Source organism: Sitophilus oryzae, unplaced genomic scaffold, assembly GCF_002938485.1.
Source record: "Sitophilus oryzae breed Bouriz unplaced genomic scaffold, Soryzae_2.0 scaffold_934_pilon_pilon, whole genome shotgun sequence".
Taxonomy (NCBI): domain Eukaryota; kingdom Metazoa; phylum Arthropoda; class Insecta; order Coleoptera; family Curculionidae; genus Sitophilus; species Sitophilus oryzae.
The window spans coordinates 73863-94055 of NW_022147566.1; the positions used below are offsets into that span (position 1 = coordinate 73863).

A 20193-nucleotide genomic window follows, 5' to 3' on the forward strand; every position below is an offset into this window, starting at 1 on the left:
ACTTTTTTATTTTTTCAGATAAAACAACGATATTTGGTATTTTATTATATGACATAAATTAGGATTGATTGGCATATTCAATTGTTTTCGGTCACTTCCGGTTTCACCGGAAATGACTACAACTTTTGATTTTTAAATGGCACCCTCAGTATTTTTTTTACTTTATTCCATAGAAAATGACACTCTGAATAGAATGACATATCATATGTCAACTTTTGACATTTTCGCATATGGTTTATTTGAAATTGTAACGTGCGGTTCATAACGATAATTTGACTTGAAATACTAAGTGTGTGGTATCAAATTATTCGTAAAAAATGCTTTTTCCAAATATGCTAATGTTCCACCCTCGTTCCATTTGAAAAAATTGAGATATGATTAAAAATACGATTTGGGCACCTTTTAACCGGCCAGGACAAGACACTAAAAACATTAAACGATCAAATCTATTTTTCCAAGAGTTTTTGATTAAAAATTAGTGTTTTTAACATAGCCATGGCACTCTAGATTGAAATTTAAAGTACAATTTTTTTTAAGCGAATATGTCAAAAGTTTACATATGATATGTCATTCAATCCAGAGTGATATTTTCTATCGAATAAAGTAAAAAAATCGAGGGTGCCATTTAAAAATCAATCGTCATTTCCGGTGAAACAGGAAGTGACCGAAAACAATTGTATATGTCAATCAATCCTAATTTATGTCATTTACTAACATACCAAATCTCATTTTTTTATCTGAAAAAATAAAAAAGTTATAAGGGTGAGCCACTTTTGAGACGCACCCGGTATACCTAAAACCAGTACTATAGTTTTTCTGGTATTAATACTAATTTTAGTGTGCCGAAAACTACCAGTACCGCTTTTGAAGATGTATTCCATCTTTCTTGAAATATGTAGAGGACTTTTATAAACATGAATATGAATTTATGAATTAGTTAAGAAATACAACTTAACTACAAACATATTTTATAGAATTAGTTAAAAGAAATTCAAATTAACAATATTTTAAATGGCACACCCATATATTTTTTATTAATTTTTTTCTGTAGCAACATAGAAATATAAACATACCTTTTATAAGTAAAGGTGAAAAACTAACCTTTTAATATTGGAAGTTCTGAGATCAATACATGGTTTAGTTTTACCCTTTTCAAATCATAAACCTTGATATCAGAGTAATGTGTACGTAAATTCATGTTTTAAGATTTTTTTTTCTAAATAGGACTCATGTAAGTCTCCTGGACCTCAATCAAAAGTTAACCGTTTTAACAACATTTTAAAGGTACTTTTTTATGCTACACAATTTTCCGATACACCCTCGTAAAACAAACTACCCCACGCTCTACGTGACGTCACCCCGTCCTCGCGCACGCGCCGGCTCTTATTGATTCGCCCTTATATCAGAAACGCGACGGCCTTATGACTAACGTGTACGGTCATCGGAAAATTCTGAGGAAAATTGTCGGGATAGAGTTTGCTTAGAAAAAAGTCGCGAAATAACCGGTTTGGTAGTAGATCATCTTCGGTGCGAAGATCAACGGGAAATTCGTGGTCGAATCGACACTTTTTTTTAAATAAACAACACCGCTAATTGTAATATGGCTGAGGAGGGGCCAATTATCAAGCCAGTTCATGGGGGTAAGTTTGGTAAACATATTTTACTAGAGTGTACAAAATTGTTAATTTAAAATGCATGTTATGATATAAAACTGAAATATTAACGCGTAATATATAAATATTTTGAGTTTTTCTGTTTTAACTATAATTTTACAAAAACTGCTTCTAATTAGATTTTGTTGACAAGAGAAAATTTAAAATAAATTGTAAATCACAAACTTGAAATCTAACTGAAATTAATAAACATAAGCAATAATAATATAACAAAGATAGACGAACATCGTTTCTATTGTTTTATCGAATTTTGATCTAACTTTTGCTTTTACATGCGCATCATTACCTTTATCTATGGCCTATTAGAGAAATGTCTTCAATATTCTTAAAAATATATTTTTCGTCTTTTATAGACATTTCTATATTTTTGCATGCAATATTTTTTACTTTACTTATTTTAGAAATAAAATTGAATTGAAAAGAAATTGTTTCAAAATAATTTTTTACCCATTGAATATTTTAAAATGTTTAAAGCAGTTTTATTTAAAAAAAAAACTAATCATCGCCATATTCAGCTTATTCAACCATTTCCAATCATGGTTAGGTTAGGTAGCCTCCGTTACATATTTAGATACTCTCTTTTTAGTTGGACCGAGTGTTGGCTATGCGGGTCCAAATTATCTCTGCTAATTACCTTCCTAATATCATGATCCCATCTCAGCTTTGGTATTCTTCTAGGTCTCTTCTTCTGGTATTCTTCTATTCCTTGTGGATACCATGCTGTAGTTTTTGTGGTCCATCTGTTGTCCGTCCTTCTTGCCAGGTGTCCTGCCCATTGCCATTTGAGGGATTTGATTCTGTGGATGACATCTATTACCTGGGCCTTTTGTCGTATCCACTCTATTCTTTTGTCGTATCCACTCTATTCTTTTGCGGTCCCTCTATATTTCGTTCCATTGAGCGTTGTGCGGCCTGCAGTTTCCATATAATGACCGTTTTAAGTGTCCAGGTTTCGCATGTAGAGGTCATGGTTTTTTTTATAGAGATAGGAAAATACATTTGCGTATCTCAGAGCCAGATGATTGGCCTGGTATGTCGGACTCAGTTTTTAGTCGGTTTCAATACCGACTAAAAACCTCCTCTTGCCTCTGCAGTCCCCGCGGAAATCGCCGTTAGATATTACTTCGCAGGGGGAGGATCTAGCTATTGGCTCTTCCTTCCATTAATTGAAGTCAATGCTTCTGTTCCTTTAACCGTTCTTGTTGTTGGCTCGTTTCCTCTTTATCGAACGCAGGTGTTGAAGCACTTTCGTTGCGAAAGTATTGGTCGCGTTCCAGGATGTCTTCGAAGAAAGCATCGCATCAATTAGTGTCTCTGGTTGAATTGCCTGTTCGAGGACAATCTCCAGATGATTACGCATTAAGTTGAAACGTGGGCACACAAAGAACACGTGCTCCGCGTCTTCAGGAACTCCTGGCCAGTACGGGAACTCATCGAGTTTAAAACGATGAAGATATGCTCGGAAGCAACCATATCCTGAGATCATCTGTGTCAGATACTAGTTGACCTTACCATGTTTTAGATTCAGCCAAACATTCAACTGAAAGGTCATGGCTGGTAGTACACATTGGTCGAATGTTTTCTTCTTTAGATAGAGTGGCATTCTAGATTTAAATACGATTGAGTTTCTTCCATAAGCACTCCATGCTAACTTGGTTCTGTTTATTTCTGGTGGTAGAGATCCCGAGCTGGGTAGTAGCTGTCTAAAATATATACAGGGTGTCCCAAGTATTTTTGGAATCAAAATAAGTTACCTTTAAAAAATTTAAAAGAAAATAATAAAAAAAGATAATAATTTTTTTTTAAATAAATAATAATTAATTATTTTTTTATTTTTTAAGTTTTTTTAAATATATTACCTTAGTTTTTGCTAAAACCATTTTGAGACCTACTTTATTGCTGGCTGTATTTAGTTCAAAACTTAATTATTGAAATTATGTGTATTACCTTTGGTATTACTACTTACTAAGTGATCTGCATTAAAATTAAAACCCTTTCTGTTGAACTATTTAATTCAATTCAATATCGATTTTACTCCATATTTTATTTGAAAAATGTTGACACACAAATATGTTACTATTAAAGTTATTTTTTTATACAGTATGTCCCCGGATTGTTTTTACAAAAGGAAAAACTTTTTTATATAGACATTTTGGGAAAAATGCATTCTTCATAAAATTTTTTGCTTGTTCTAAAATGGTTAACCCCGTTTATACTTTTTCAATTTTCCATACCGTTTTAGAGAAAATTAAGAAAAACATGAAAATATGGTTGAATTTTTACCAAGTTACGTTAAATCAAAACGCTATGATAATATCAATTCGATTTAATTCTTTGATAGATGGCATAGATGGTTATTATATTATTAGAATTAAATAAATTTTGTGCTTCTTTAACATTTTAAAACAACAAAAAATATTATGTTAATTAAAATTTTATGAATAACAATCTATCAAAGAATGAAAACGAAGCTATATTACCATAGAAACGCGTTTTGATGTTTAGGACTTGGTAAAAATTCAACCATATTTTCATGTTTTTCCTAATTTTCTCTAAAACTGTATAGAAATTTTGAAAAGTAGAAACGGTATTAACAATTTTAGAACAAGCAAAAATTTTTATAAAGAATGCATTTTGCTCAAAATATCAATAATAAAAAAGTTTCTCCTCTTGTAAAGACAATTCGGGGACATACTGTATATAAGGCTTCGACATCTTACAAGTTTAAAGCACTTTGAAGAAAATTATAATAAATCGAAAAAAAATAAGACTCTAACCTACACTTAGCTACAAAACAAGGTACCCTAATTAACTTTATTTTTACATGAGGAATCTCCCCGCGAGAGACGACACATGTTTTTTTGAAACACCCTGTATATCTAGGCTTTTTAATAAATCACTTAAAATCGTATGGTTTATTCAAATATAAAATAAAATAATATATTTCGAAAATACATATAGTCTGTCCAACGAGAAGATCCTTGACAGTGATAGATGTGTCTGTCATTTTAATTTCAAAGTAGTTTATTTTATTTTACAAAGAAATAAGTTGGTACAACTGGAACGCATAGCAGGAAATCATTTAAAATTTGATTGACAAGATGACAAGTGATTACTTCAAAATATTGTGAAAAAAAGTGTATAAAACTGAAAAAATGTAATCGAGTTATTTTATTTAATAAAAACAGTATGTGTTAATACAAAACAAACAAGAACAAGACACTACATACCAAAAAAAATATAAAAAAGAACTATTATTTACTTTCAAGCTTTATGAAACTACCCGCATTTATGATTATATTTATCAATATAACTTATGTACAAATACAAATTTGTAATATTCCACAGGAATAAATAAAACAACATAGGTAAATAAAACAAACTATTTTATTAATAATAACACCTACCAAATTTTATACCTTAAAGGTTGATTAATTAACTTTAATCTTAATTTTTTTAACCAGTACCTTTTGACATTATTTTTCTGCAGTACTAAAATCCATTATTTACCTATCGTGTGATGTCGATATTTTACAGCTACTCCAGTTTTTAGTATGTGTTTTGTTTGATCGTTCTACCATATACGAGATGCACTTATCTACGACGAAATGGTATACAAACTTTATCGATGGCAACTTCATTGGTGTATAAGACTTTCTGCCTGGGCAGCGAATATTAACCAGTTAATTTTCACTCGATTTTTCCTCCACTTGACTTCAAAAGACACAAAACACACGTAATAATACGAATCAAAATGCATCATCTTCCAAAACGCAGGGTATTTAACAAAAGTTGACACAAAATTATATCCTATAATTTGGCAAGACTCTGACAAGCGTCAAAAATGACAAAAATCTAAAGGCGAGTTCATATGCATCGGCGTCCGTTTGTCGTTCATCGTTCCGTCAAACCAATAAAATTGAAATACGATCTGTCATTTTTTAAATAAACCAATAAAACTGGTTAAAACCAACAAGACACGACGCATGACGGATTTATATTTAAACCCATCCATAGATAAATTAAAAATTATTAGAAACTTTTTTTAGTAAAATAAATAGATTGGTATGGGACGTCATCTGCTTTTCTTCTGTCATCGTCTGTCGAAATCTTACCTGAGAAAAAAAACAGAGTATACCTAGCTAGTTTCTTTTTCTATTACGCCCCTCAATATATCACTTTCTGTTTACAATACATTTTGTTCTGTGTATCTTCTTGTAAAGCTACTAGCTTTTTGCATTTTTATTGGCAGCTACCCTTTTCATTCCCTATCAACGCTCAATATTCCCCAAGGGCTGAATTCGTTTCTGTTTTTTTTTATTTATTTTTGGAAAAGTGAGATTTATGCAGTCTGGCTGCCTTCATTTAAATATGTATTTTAGTTTATGGTAAAATTTCTGAAGATTTTATTTTTATTTTATAAAGAGAATACGAAATTCGATGAAAAACCGTCAAAACACACAAAAATAAAATAAGATGATTTTTAAAGTAGCGATTTTGCAAATAAGCGTTGTTTATGCATAAATAAATGTATGACTGTGAAATACTTAAAATATCTTCTTCGACTGACGTTGACTTTTTTTTAATTTTTAAATTTTACACATTTTGGTCAGATGTATCACTGACCATTATCACAGGGTGAACTAAATTAAATCCTAAAATTACTGAGCTTATACTGGGTGCGTCCCAAAAATAGCTCACCCGTATAACTTTTTAATTTTTTTTAGATAAAAAAACGACATTTCGTATGTCAGAATACGACATAAATTAGGATTGACGTATTCAATTGTTCTCTGTGACTTGTCCTTTTCACCGGAAATGACCAGGGCCACGTTAAGATGAATTGCTGGTACCCTAGGCAGCTATATTGCCGCCCGTGTCACAACCAACAAAAATTCAAGTAAAATTAAAATAATTAAATATTTTCATTAAAAAAATGCCGCCCCCATCAGCCTGCCGCTGCGCTGTAGGCAACTGCCTATCTTGCCTAATGGATAAAGCGGCCCTGGAAATGACTAGAACTTTTGATTTTTAAATGGCACCCTCGGTATTAAGGTATTTCCTTTACTTTATTCGATAGAAAATAACACTCTGAATAGAATGACATAAAATATGTCAACTTTTGACATTTTTACATATGGTTTATTTGAAATTGTAACGCGGTTTATAACGACAATTTCACTCGAAATACCAAGTGTGTGGTACTAAACTATTCATTAAAATGCTTTTTCCAAATATGCTAATTTACCACCCATTTAAAAAAATTATGATATGATTAAAAATTTTGGGCATCTTTTGACCGGCCAGGATAAAGCCGGAGTCTCATGCACCCGAAATCCGATGGTACGACATCCGAAATTTGAAGTTATCGTGTGAAATAAAAAAAGCCTGTCACATACATCCGAAAGTTCGTTCCGAAATTTGACAGTTTTGACATTTAGACCTGTCATTCCTATGTATTATTATTATGTATTATTCCATGTATTATTGGAGAAACACTTATAAAAATAACTTTCTCGTCAAATATCCCGAAATTGCCCACTTTCCACTAAACTTGATTTTAAAAACCAATGTTTTCAAAAAAAGTGAGGTTAAAAAACACACGATATCGTACAAAAGTTAAACAAAATTTAACTTTATACGACGTCGGACGATTAGTTAAAAATATCGGATAAAAATTGGTGTCAAAATATTTCGACCAATAGGAGCACCGTCGTGTCATCGGATTTCGGATGCATGAGACTCCGGCTTAAGACACCAAAACATTAGACAATCAAATCTATTTTTCTAAGGCTTCTTGATTAAACATTAATGTTTTAGCACAGTCCTGGAACTCTAGATTGAAATTAAATACAATGTTTTTAAGCGAATATGTCAAAAGTTAACATATGGTATATCATTCTATTCAGAGTAGTGTCATTTTCTACCAAATAAGGTAAAAAAATATCGAGGGTGCCATTTAAAAATCAAAAGTTATAATACCCAAGTAGCATTTGGACGTTATCTAACGTCGGGTATACGTCGCGTCCAATAAATCCGACGTCGGGTACCAACGTCGGTTCGACCGCCTGACGACCCTTATTTGCACCTAAATGGGGAATACAGATTCGGGTCGCCTCGACGTCGGTATCTGACCTAATAGGGAATGTAATTCTACCAATTACCAACGTCATATTACGTTGGATTTTAGTCACTTAAAATTCGTCGCTAAGCACTTACGTTACGTTTGGTTTCATATTCGCTACCAAGAATACATAAAACCTAACCAAACTACCTAATTACAAATGGATTCATAATCACTCCTCGAATATAACTATAAGTGCCTATCTAATTTCATATTATAATAATTCTGAATCATTAATCCAGACATCAGTTTTGTCAACGGAAGTCACTTTTTTGATATATCTGATTAAAATACTCCGGAAAACACCGAGCGCCTTCAAAATTAGGTAGATTTATGAAATAAAAATATCTATAAAAAAGTAACTCGCAAAATATTTTTTTAATTTTCTAGCTGGTTTAATCATAAAACTGTACTGTGGTTCCCCCAAACTCAACCTTATCAATATTATTCTACTAGAAATCGAAATGTGAATATAAATTTTAAAAACAATAAACGATTTTAAAATGGCTGACAATCGGATACTTGTTAAGAATGGCGGATTTCTGTGTCCGACTTAATATGAACTACCAATATACCAATTCCAACCGGATCTCCAACATTAGTCGTCTCACACGACCGAAGTCATCAAACCGGACGACCGGCAATCGTGTATTATGACGTATATAATTCCAACGTACGCCACGTAACCTCACTTTGCGTATCAGTGATTTGTGGATTTGTGCAACTATATTTTAGTTTTTGTTTTCTCCTCAAAAAAATGGGCAGTGGGCAGCCACTTTTTTAAGCCTAACCTCACATGTGGGAGGAGGATGGGGTCTGCTGGTTTCCTAAGCTAAAAAATGAAATTAAGAAGCACCAGTGTAATGCAGCACCTCTTCCGGATAAAAAGCATTTATGAGTGGAGGCAAGACATCACTACTACTATTATTATTTTGCAAAAGCCTCGACCTCTTTCTGTAAAATGTAGATTGGAATGTCTAAATGCCTTTTTAGTGTTTTTTTAGGCATAATAAAAAAATTAAGTTTGTTTACAAAAACTTGTTATTAGGTTATGTTCATGATGTTCATTAGGTCGCAAATGCTACTTAATGGGTTGTATTTACGGACGTAAATGAGATACGTAAATTAGGTTATAAATTAAAAAAAAAACTTAAGATACTATAAATTTACTTTAGGACAACAAAATGCATAGATCGTAACTACTCTGATTCACAAGAATTACTTCTGTCAGAATCTTCCAAATTTATAGTATCCAAATCACAGGTAGATGAAGTATCCTCACATATAAGATATTTCTGTACATCATTTTCTAATATGTTACTTTTTCGCGTTGTTACTGTTCATTTTGTCGCTATGAGGGGTTCGGATGTTAATAGTTACCTCTTTAATAGACCATATCCATATATTATTTTTTCCTTTTCTTGGGTATGAGATTATATAATAAATTGAAAGATGGGGGGATACTTTTTTTATGCGACGTTTCGCTCCAACATAGTGGGCTTTTTCAGGCACAAGTGGTGTCTCATTTGACTGGAAGGTTCATCAATATCTAATAAGAACATATTTTTTGAAATACAAATAATTTTGAGTTCTTGTCTTTATGATCAAGCCAAGTATTAGCCAGATCGGCATTGCTTATCAATTTTACTCCATCTGAAAAGTATTATAAAATAAACTTCGTCGCAAGCAGACGCAGGTGAACTATACAAAAATTAAAAGTGTATGAATATGGCAACAAAAATATTCAATAAATACGATATGTTTTGATATGTTTTTTTTTAAATGCCTTTTTGAAGTATGAAAACGTAAAGTTTTTATACCCATTTAAGAATCATCTTAAAAAATAAATAAAAACTAAACAATCAATAAATAAATTTAAAGTACATACCTTGTTTAACAATATCCATAGTGGCTTTCAATTAAGTACGTACCGTTTAACTCCATGATATACAGAACTACTATGAATGTTATTCTTTTCACTGATGAGATAATGATCGCAAAATTTATTTTTAGTGAAAATATTTGCTAACAAAAATGCTGTTTATGAAAAATAATATACAGGATGCTTGAATATTGCTATAAGTATAAAATTATATATTCAGATATTAGTAAATTTTAACTTATTTTTCGATTTTTGTCCATGGGACGAAGCACTGTGCGTCGGGCTAGTTCAAGTATATGTACGTTGTGCAAGCCAACGTGGGAACGAGGTTGGGAAATTAATAAAAATGATACGTTGTTATTTTGTACGTCGACAGATCGTTGGATTTACCGACTCGGATCCAACGACGTCGCTTTTATTAGGAAAGCGACGTCACCGGTCGTATCACCAGCACTCGACCTAAATTTGCACAAAGTCTGACGTCGCTTCAGGTCAGATTTAGTTCGAAGTCAGATAGATGCTACTTGGGTAATTTCCGGTGAGTGTGTGAAGAAGTGACGAAAAACAATTGAATACGTCAATCAGTCCTTATTTATGTCATGTACTAACATAACAAATCTCGTTTTTCTTATCTAAAGAAGAAAACATTCGACCAATTTGTACTACCAGTCATGACCTATGGATACAAAACCTGGACACTTAAAACGGACATTATAAGGAAACTGCAGGTTGTACAATGCTCAATGGAACGAAATATGCTGAGAATAACCAAGAACGACCGTAAAAGAATAGAGTGGATACAGATAATAGATGTCATCAACAGAATCAAATCCCTCAAATGGCAATGGGCAGGACACCTGGCAAGAAGGACGGAAAACTGTTTTGAAGAGTAATAACTTTTCATCCGTACCTATATTATACTACTGAGACAATTAATATACATTTTCGCTGTATTTTATGTAAAAAGGTCTCTTGGTAAAAATTGCTAGTAGACTATTTCCATTCCAAATATCTTGAGAACCCGAAGAGACTTTTTTGCGTAGATAATATCTGCAGAATATGCTGCCGAAGTCAAATTAATTGAGTTAAAAAAATAATTTTAATTATTTAATATTTATAATTAATAATAATAACATATATTATTATTAATTATAAATATTAAATAATTAAAATTATTTTTTATTTATATTTATTTATTTAAGTATCTAATAAAAAATACCGTAAAAAATCAAACTATTAGCTAAACAAACGAACTAAATAAAGTATAAACGTAACCTTTAATAGTCTAAAAATCTATTTATCATGGCGTCGGGACGCCATACAGTCGCCGGCACAAGGCCGTGTGGACAGACCTTCGTGACTCATTTTCAATAGGCCAACACTTATATTTTAACGCTTTTGCTAAAACTTAAACATGCATAATGTGAGTTGGCTGTGAAAAGTTAACGATTTTGATTTAGAATTGTTAATTTTTTATTGTTATAGTACCGTATGATCGAAAAAAAAACGGTATCCAGTTGGCTCGGAAATGACGATCAATGACATTTCTCCATATAAACTTACATCTGACAGCAATCTTTCTGTAGTAGTTTAGGCTTTCGCGGCCATCGTTTGAAGAATTTTGGTTTTTCGGGTTATTAGGCCGTCGTCGGTTAGAATTGCTTCCTAACGTTTCGCTAGCACGAGTGGCTAGCATCTTCAGAGGTGTGTTTGCTCCGATTGCTCACACTAGACTGATGCCTCCGCGTCGGCGTAGCGCGTATTTATGCGTCGGCGGAGGGGGCGTGGCTTGTTCGGGTGGTAGTTCTTCCGGAACTGGTCTACTTCTCTGTGCTGCTACTTTGGTCCTAGATATAGCTGGATGCCAAATTCTGTTAAGGTACATTGTAATGTAAAAAATACTTACAAATTCCTACAATTAAAACCTTCAATTTTCTATTTTGATTTTTGGGTTTGGACATAACATTTTTACATTATTTATTTACATTTACATCCCCACTTAATCTGACGCTTTATACCATTCTGTTGGGGAGAACTTGCTCTTCTCTATTTATTCAGTATATCTTTTTTTACTGAACATTTTGACTGTCTCTCCGTACACGAAAATCGGCACCTTAAACCAGTCTTATTTACCGATCGTGTATACGATGTCAATAGTTGAAACAGAAGAAAATTTCAGTGATTTTGGCTGTATCACAGTAACGTTAGACTTGTCTTCAATAATTAACTAGAATCGAAGTCAGACTTACACCTACGCCTGGCGCACAGTGCGGCGGATGGTAATTCTAGCGAGACAAAACCTCAGAAGCGATGTTTGGGACTTAAATAAAACCTAAGCAGGTAGCAAATGGTCTAATATATGTATAGCAACAATATAGTTAAATTTAGTAGAAGACTTTTTGGATTTTTCCAGAAAACTGTTTGTTTATTTTTATCAAAAGTTAGACGTAATGAAACAATGCAAATTGTTAATATACATATATCATCAAAAACTTCAAACTCAAAATGTTGCTTAAAACATTTTTTACCACCACTACCATCAGCACCCCATTTAACATACAGGTTAGTTTGATAGGTGAATCATCGCTAGAATTACCACATGAATACTTGTCCACCCCGGGTAAGCCTTCCCAAAAATCCGGACAAAATCCGGACGTCATAATAAGAGCACACATAGTATATTGTTTTATATAGGAGTAAAAATGATACTTTGTGTGGCGAGGCTGTACGTGACATACAGGTTTGAAAAAAAATACATTTATAACTTTCAAAACTTAAAACGAAATAAAATAATGAATTTACTGTGCTGAATTCATGGACGATTTTTTATGTAATTAAATTTATTAAAACCAATATATATTATTTTTTACATTATTGCGACATTTCTTAATGGAACATTCAAATCCGGACGCTTATGAAAAATCTACCCGGACTCAACCGGATGTAGTGAAAATCCGGACATATCTGGTAACCCTAATCATCGCCATTTGATGCAAAAGAAGATAATACCTCTTTTTGAGATTCTATCAATCTTCATGAGGTACGGCTTAGTAATGATTGAAGATTAATCGCTGAAACCTTCTCCGAAATTGTCATGCCATTTATATAACAATTGTTTTAGCTGCCAAAATATGTTTGTTACTGGAAAACACATCTTTAAGAGCTTTTAATTTTAACGTGTTAATTTCAAATTCGTAAGTACAGCCAGAACTTCATCAGGAGAAAAATTGTCGAATTGAATATTGGTATTATTCTTTGATTTTTTGAACTCAGTGCTTTTCGATAGAGTTTCAGTTGTTAAGATTTCAACGATTACAACAGCATCCCTACTCCCACTAGCCCTCAAGCTCATAGTAGTTGCAAAACTCAATTCTTCTTTTGAATGCTCTTCTATTAACCCTTTAACGAGTCTGTGTTTCGTTTTTATACTAGTCGATTGAAATAAAACTTTTGGGGGTTAAGCTTGATCTCCCTGTGACTAATAAAATGCCTTCTGTATAGCTACTATTTATTATACTTGCAAAACTTGTTGAAGAAAAAGCAATTTTTTTCCACTTTTGGATATAAAATAATGAAAAATGATCGTAGCTGGGTCTCAACACCTTTCTTTTCATCGTCACTAAGAAAGTTGAGATCCGAGAATTACATGATGACCTATACCTTTGGCAATCTTCAAAATAATTTGGTTTTCGAATAGAATATATAAACACTTGTAAGTATTTGGTTTTCGTATGACTTCTTCCTTTTGGTTTCACAATGATTGTTTTCTTGAGCAGAAAACGACTAAATTTGCTTGATAAAAATTAGTAGTGGGAACTATCGAATGAATACTATCGAAACATTCGATAGTTGCAATTCATTCGAATAATTCGATAGCTAGTAAAAAAACATTCGTTGAAAACTATTCGAATAAAAATTATCGAATAGATGCGTCATCTGCCTTGAAATATGGTATTCTAGTAATTCGGCAGCAAAAACCATTCATTTATAAAATTCATTCATTTATGAAATTCATTTATTCGTTAGGATCGATTATAATAAAATATTAACTGGATTTTAGTTGTCGCCCGGCGACGTAGGTTTCTTTCCGAGAAACCCGACAGCGGTCGGTGGCAATGCTATGAAAGAAGCCGGCATCTTTGATTTTTTGCGGAGTCATATAAAGATAAGGACACATTATTTTTTTTATTGAGGTGCTAGTATTTACACAGAAAATACATTATGAAGGGCGCTGTTGCCATATATTGGTATTAGTTGATATTAGCAAAGAATATTATTGTTTGGCGTTAGTTAGTTAGGGATAGTATGTCTATATATTTTGCATTTTTTTATTAATATTCTGTTGTTACACTGCAATAATACTTGTTATTTTGGATGTAGGAAAATTATTTTTAATGTTTTTAAGCAAAGACTGGTTTAATAAAAAAAAATAATAACAGTAATAATTTGTTATACCTATTAACAACAAAATTTGAAATAATTTAATATAAACCTTTTTTTTACGTAGTACCAAAATATAAACAACAAATTAGATGTCAAAATTATTTATATTAGATCCTATTTAAAAATAATATAGTCTTTAAATTTTTTGGCAATGTTGGTTTATTAAATAATAATAATTGCAGAACTAATTTGTTATATTAATATGAAACTTTAAAATCATGAAATATAAACATTTATTAATTTTCTAAGCACGCAGTGTAATGGAAGGAAAATATAAATAAAAAATTAGAAATCAAAATTATTTATATTAGGTATTTTATATTACTATTTAAAAATAATATTTACTTTTACTGGCATTTACTTTAAAAAATAAATAAAATATTTCTTCGCAAAAAACTACATGTAAGAGAATTAGCATAAACAAAATACAAACATCGTTAACTTTTTTTTAAATTGGCACGTGTAAAACTTTCAATTTAATTTTCACACCCCATAGTTTGAGTTCGATAACCATTTACTTAACCACATTACTTAAATATGATTATTAAGTTCAACTAATTCATATTATTAAAACATCTAAAATACAAATATGTACTTTTAAAATTAATTCTAAGTTCATCTCATCTCTCTTAAAAATTGCTACTTCTCAAAATTTCCCATTAAAAAATAGACCATATATACCATATAAAAGAAAATAATTGAAAGATCGGGCTACGGAAAATCACACAAATTTTTCGAAAAATTTTGACACCTGCACACGCACACAATCGTCAATTAAAAAAAACTACTATTTTAGTATTTTAATAAACGCAAAAGTAGCACAGTATTTATAAGGTGAAGTTATAAAAATTTGGAAGAACTAATAATGCACTGACGTACACAAAAATCAAACGAATACTAAATTTCATTTATCAAAAGCATTCGATAGTCGTGGCTCAACGATAACCATTTAGTTGTACGGCCAGGTTGTCACATATGCTTTAGTATACAAATGAATGAATGATTTTATTCGAATAAAACCATTCGATAGTTGAAATCATTCATTCAGTAACCATTCGATAGTCTATTTCATTCGATAGTTCCCATCGCTAATAAAAATGTATCAAAATACAAAGCCTATACACGACCAGAAAATAATTGTTGCAGTTTTATATTAATTGGAATGTCTACTATTTATTCTTATCAGTAGGTACACATTTTTTGCTTATTTCTAACAAAATGGTTTTGTCCGAATAAACTCAGAGCGCTTACCGTGTATTTTCGTAACCCAGCTTATTAGCGAAAATAACATGTGGGTGGTGTATCAATTGTAAATCAGATACTAACACTATAGATTTTTAGCTTCACGGACTATTCTGAGCACTGCTAATGTTTTAGTATTCTAAAAATAGTATCTATACCCTTAATGAAGGGCTCATTTTTTGAAAACGTCTATTTATTTTGCTAGCGAAATAAAAAACTAAAAGTAAAAAAAAACTAATATTTAATTAGCGAAATACCAAAATTAGATAACCGTATCACTCTTATTATTATTACATTATACAAAATTTACAAAGGGACCTTAAACTTTTACATCCTAAATTCATTACATAAAACAATAGAGCCGACTATTTTAGGCACCTCCATATTTGCTTTAATTAGTGAATCAAATGTTAATTAACTCTGTTCTTTCTTAGTTAACTGCCTTTGTCCTTCTTTCTTTGTTATATTCGTTGAACGGAAAACGTAAGCAGTCCCCTACACAAATCGTAATAAATTTTCATAACCATTTTCCCAAGCGTAGGCGTATATTTCTGTTTGGCAAGAAAATAAACCTCATGTTTACAATGTATTTTGATATCTCTCTAGACAGAAATTGTTACAGAACTTTGTTGGAAAACAACTTTGAAAATAATAATAGATTGAAATGTATAAAAACTGTTAGATTTATACCCAGTAAATATATTTTTTTTTTAATTTTAATTAATATTTGAACAAGCGTTTATAATACGTATAGTAGATATTTAAGAACAAAACTTTTCACTTAATCTGCAGGAATATAATTACAACATTTTTATTATTTTTTTCCATAGCAACTGTTAAAATTGCCTTATATCTATCAAAAATAGTAGATCACAAATAATAGTAGATAAAATAGTACTGTAACCGCAAGGGTAGATTAAATGATACATTAACAGCAAGGAAGGAGCATAATGCTATCCATGTATTCATGCATGGTGGGCGGAAAAGCCACCATAAAAGCTCTCTAGGGTGGGGATCCTTGACAGTTCTGTTTGACGATTCATTTGACACATTTGAATTTGATTTGAAATTTTGTGGATTTGTCAGTCTTTACGGAGCTTATTTTATGTTATTTATTATTTAATCTACTACTGATAGTTGTATAAAGGTAGTAAATCTAGATGGAAATTGTGGCAGAACTTAAATTAACAGTGACACTATCGCGATTTATCGAAAAAGACTCTAAAATAGTTGGTTGTGTAGCGTGCGGTAGATCTCGGCAAAAATTGAGTGAAATAATGGAACAACTTTTCGCTAGTAAGTGACTATATAATATACATACGTGTAGTAAACTGATAATTTATGAAATTCACTTAAATTAACTAAATTATATGTTTTTCTTGCATTTTAGCTTTTATTTATTACTTGTCAAAGATTAGATGTCAAAGAATTTAGATACGTTAATTTGACCAATGCCGTCTCTAATAGAACAGCCTTGGGGCGAGATTTATGACGTCACGCTAGTTAGATACTACGGATTAATAAATATGTTGTAGAATACATGGAAAACATAATTATTCCTCAGATTTTTGGTTTGTATTTTAAAAATGATATAGTTTACATGAAATATACATAATATACAGTTAATAACTACAACATATATACTTATTTATAGTAATAAATACTTTGGCAAATAAACTATGAACCATACAAATGCAGCAAATGTTTTACAATATACAAATAATGTATTACATAATATATTTGGTAAAATGTAAATATATTTTAAATTTTGGGGTTTGAAAATCGATCTAATTTAAGAAAAAACATTCAATATCTACTAATAGTGATGTATTATTATTTTGCATTCACAAAATTTATATGTATATTTTTGCAAGTATCAGTGTTCGAAAAATTATATTTACAAATAATACAATATCATCTAAAAAAGGCGTCAGCTATGGCTATGAAATGAAGATCGCTTGTATTTTATATGTAAAATTATTCTAAAATTTTTCGATTTTCTTGGGATTTTTAGGTTCGGGGAAAACGTTGATTTAAGTTTTCATTTTTTTATTATTTTTATTTGTTTAAAAAACAACGCTTTGACTAACCTTTAGCTTCATCAGTGTTGTGTCATATGAAAAAATAATTGTCAAAGAATATAATCCAAAAATTACATATAAAATATTCACACCACATAATGTTTACTGCAATTAATAAACTAATATAAACTTATCAAAAGATGACCACATATTTTTTAGAATTATTATTCTTAACAGTAAAACTATCTACATTGACTATGGAGTACGCAGTAAACATTATGTGGTGCGTGGTGTGAATATTTTATATGTAATTTTTGGATTATATTCCATTATTTTTTCATATGACACAACACTGATGAAGGCTATAATGTTAGCCGAAAGGTTTTTTTTTAAACCAAATAAAAATAATGAAAAACCAAATGAAAACTTAATCAGCGTTTTTCCCGAACCTAAATCCCAAGAAAATCAAAAAATTTAGAATATTTAGAAACAAGGTTCAAGAATATCAAATTTTCCAAGATTGTAAAATTCTAGTTAATTATTTTATGTGTACATGTGTACAATTATTTAGGGAATGTCATCGATGTTCATTTCCAAGCCAAGTAGACGCCGATTTTTTTCGATGATACGGTATAATTCTTACATAAAATGTAAATAACATTCGACCAATTAAAACAAAGAAATATGAATTTCTTAGTATATTTTTAGTAACACCTTTATTCTTAAAACTTAATTTTGTATTGCAAATATACCAATTTTATTGTTATTTTATTCATATTTATTCTGCCATCACTTAAATATTTGATATTAATTTGGTATTATAAATAATCAACAATATTCAGTAAAAATTACTGAACAAATATGTTATGCTTTACATACATTATATTATCAAACAAAAACACATTCTTCTTTTAAACTTTATCATTCTTGTCTTTACAAAAATCTTTTTTAATTTTGAACTCAAAATAATAATCTTTTTCATGATCTTTAATACACATATTCTTTATTTTTCCCTAGATCATAATACCTACTTACGTGTTTATCTTACGTGTTTGAATCTATCGATGCTGAACCAACAACACTTGGAGTGGAGATTCCACAATATGAATAAAATAAACATAATTGTCCAGTTTTCTTTAATACCATCCTGGAAGAATATTATTTTTAAATTTATTAAAGATATTTTCAATAGAATTGTCTTGATTTATAACTCGTACCCACTTTTCTTGCTCTTCCGGATACTTTAAGCTGCCTAGTATAACTATTCTTTCCATCAGGAACACAACAAAGATGAGGCATAGCACCATAAACACACTTAAGCTTTATTGATGAATTGTTAGAGTCTTAAAAAACACACACAAAAGTCACGATAAATAAAAAATTTATGGGCACTTTTAGGTTAAAGCACTTAACAAAACGTGTAATATTTCGTGTTTTTTCATGAGAAACAGAGTGACCATCATAGTGACCATATATCTGGTAGTACTTTATGTCACTTAAACACCAAAATAATTAGTTTTTTGCACTACAATAACAAATAATACCAAAAATCAACCGACAAAATATGAATACAGAATCTAACCCAATATCTAAGTATGTACAGCTGATGAAGTAAACAAAAGTCCGCCCGGAGGCTGATCTTTTATAGAGGGCATTGATTTGACTTACCTGCTTCAGTAGCGTATCGGATGTTTGTGTTAACAAATACTTATTATAACTTATCTACTTTTATTAGAATTATATATTCTTATAACAATTTTAATAACTACCAACATTTATTCACAACGTAAAATAAAACAACAAGTTATTGAGTCTACCCCACGTCTACCCTACATCATAGTTTTACATTTTTTAAATAAAATTAGAACGACACTGATAAACCGGAATTTAAGTCGGCCATATTTGAGGCCCATCGCGGTATTCAAAGTTAACAGCGAGGATAGGTTAAAAACTTTATTTCTTCTCGCACGTTATTTAATTGCTTCCATTTTTGAAAATTTTTGTATTCGTTTTTATAAGGTATTCGGGATTTAAATGAACTAGTTTGGATATGGCGTTTGTCGCCTCAGCCTGAATATCTGTTGGTAATTTACTTATTTCGTTTTGAGCCATTTCTGGCTCCAATTCAATCAGCAATCGACACGAAGGAGAATTAAAAAATATTGACCATAGAGAAACAAATAAAAAGAAACTGGCAAATCTCATGGTAAAGAGTGGGACCGCGTTCCCGTAGTGCAACTCAGAATAACAATTTTGAAACCAATTAGCAGGACCATGGCAGAACGTACGTCTTTATTGCTATCTTTCTTTATTAGGTGTGCTTTATATGAAAAAGAAAGAGATAGGTATAAAACGTATCGTAAGACATTATCGCACATTCTGGCTGGCGGAAAATTTAAATTAGTTTTATTAGTAGTATTCTTTTTCATTCTGAAACTGAAAATTTTTTCAACTGATTTATTCCCTATACCACGTAAAAGGGAACGTGGTGTAGGGAATAAATCAGTTTAAGTGAAAATTTGCAGTTTCTTCAGAACGAAAGAATACTACCTCTTATAAGGAAAATTATAAAAAAAGCAAAAATTGTACTGTTTTATAAACATATTTATTTATACATAAAAATAAATAAACTTTTTATAATATAATAACAAAAAATAACAGCGTTTATTCCACCCACCTACCAATTTTAAATGCAGAAGAACTGACTGTTGCAGGAAACGATCGGCCAATTTTTTTAAAGGGCATTAAAAATCTCATTTTCGAAAAAAACTGCCTAATTGCAATAACAAAGTGAATATCCAAGCAAAG

General features: G+C 31.0%; 1 protein-coding gene across 1 annotated transcript in view; it reads left to right on the top strand.

The window, feature by feature from the left end:
* Positions 1-1392: 1392 nt before the first annotated feature.
* The window catches only part of LOC115890850 (synaptotagmin-11), a 46404-nt gene continuing 27603 nt past the window's right edge, over positions 1393-20193 (top strand). The window contains exon 1 of the mRNA XM_030911202.1: positions 1393-1640. Within this exon, the coding sequence (XP_030767062.1) occupies positions 1601-1640 (40 nt within the window). The 5' untranslated portion in view covers positions 1393-1600. The remainder of the gene's footprint in view (positions 1641-20193) is intronic.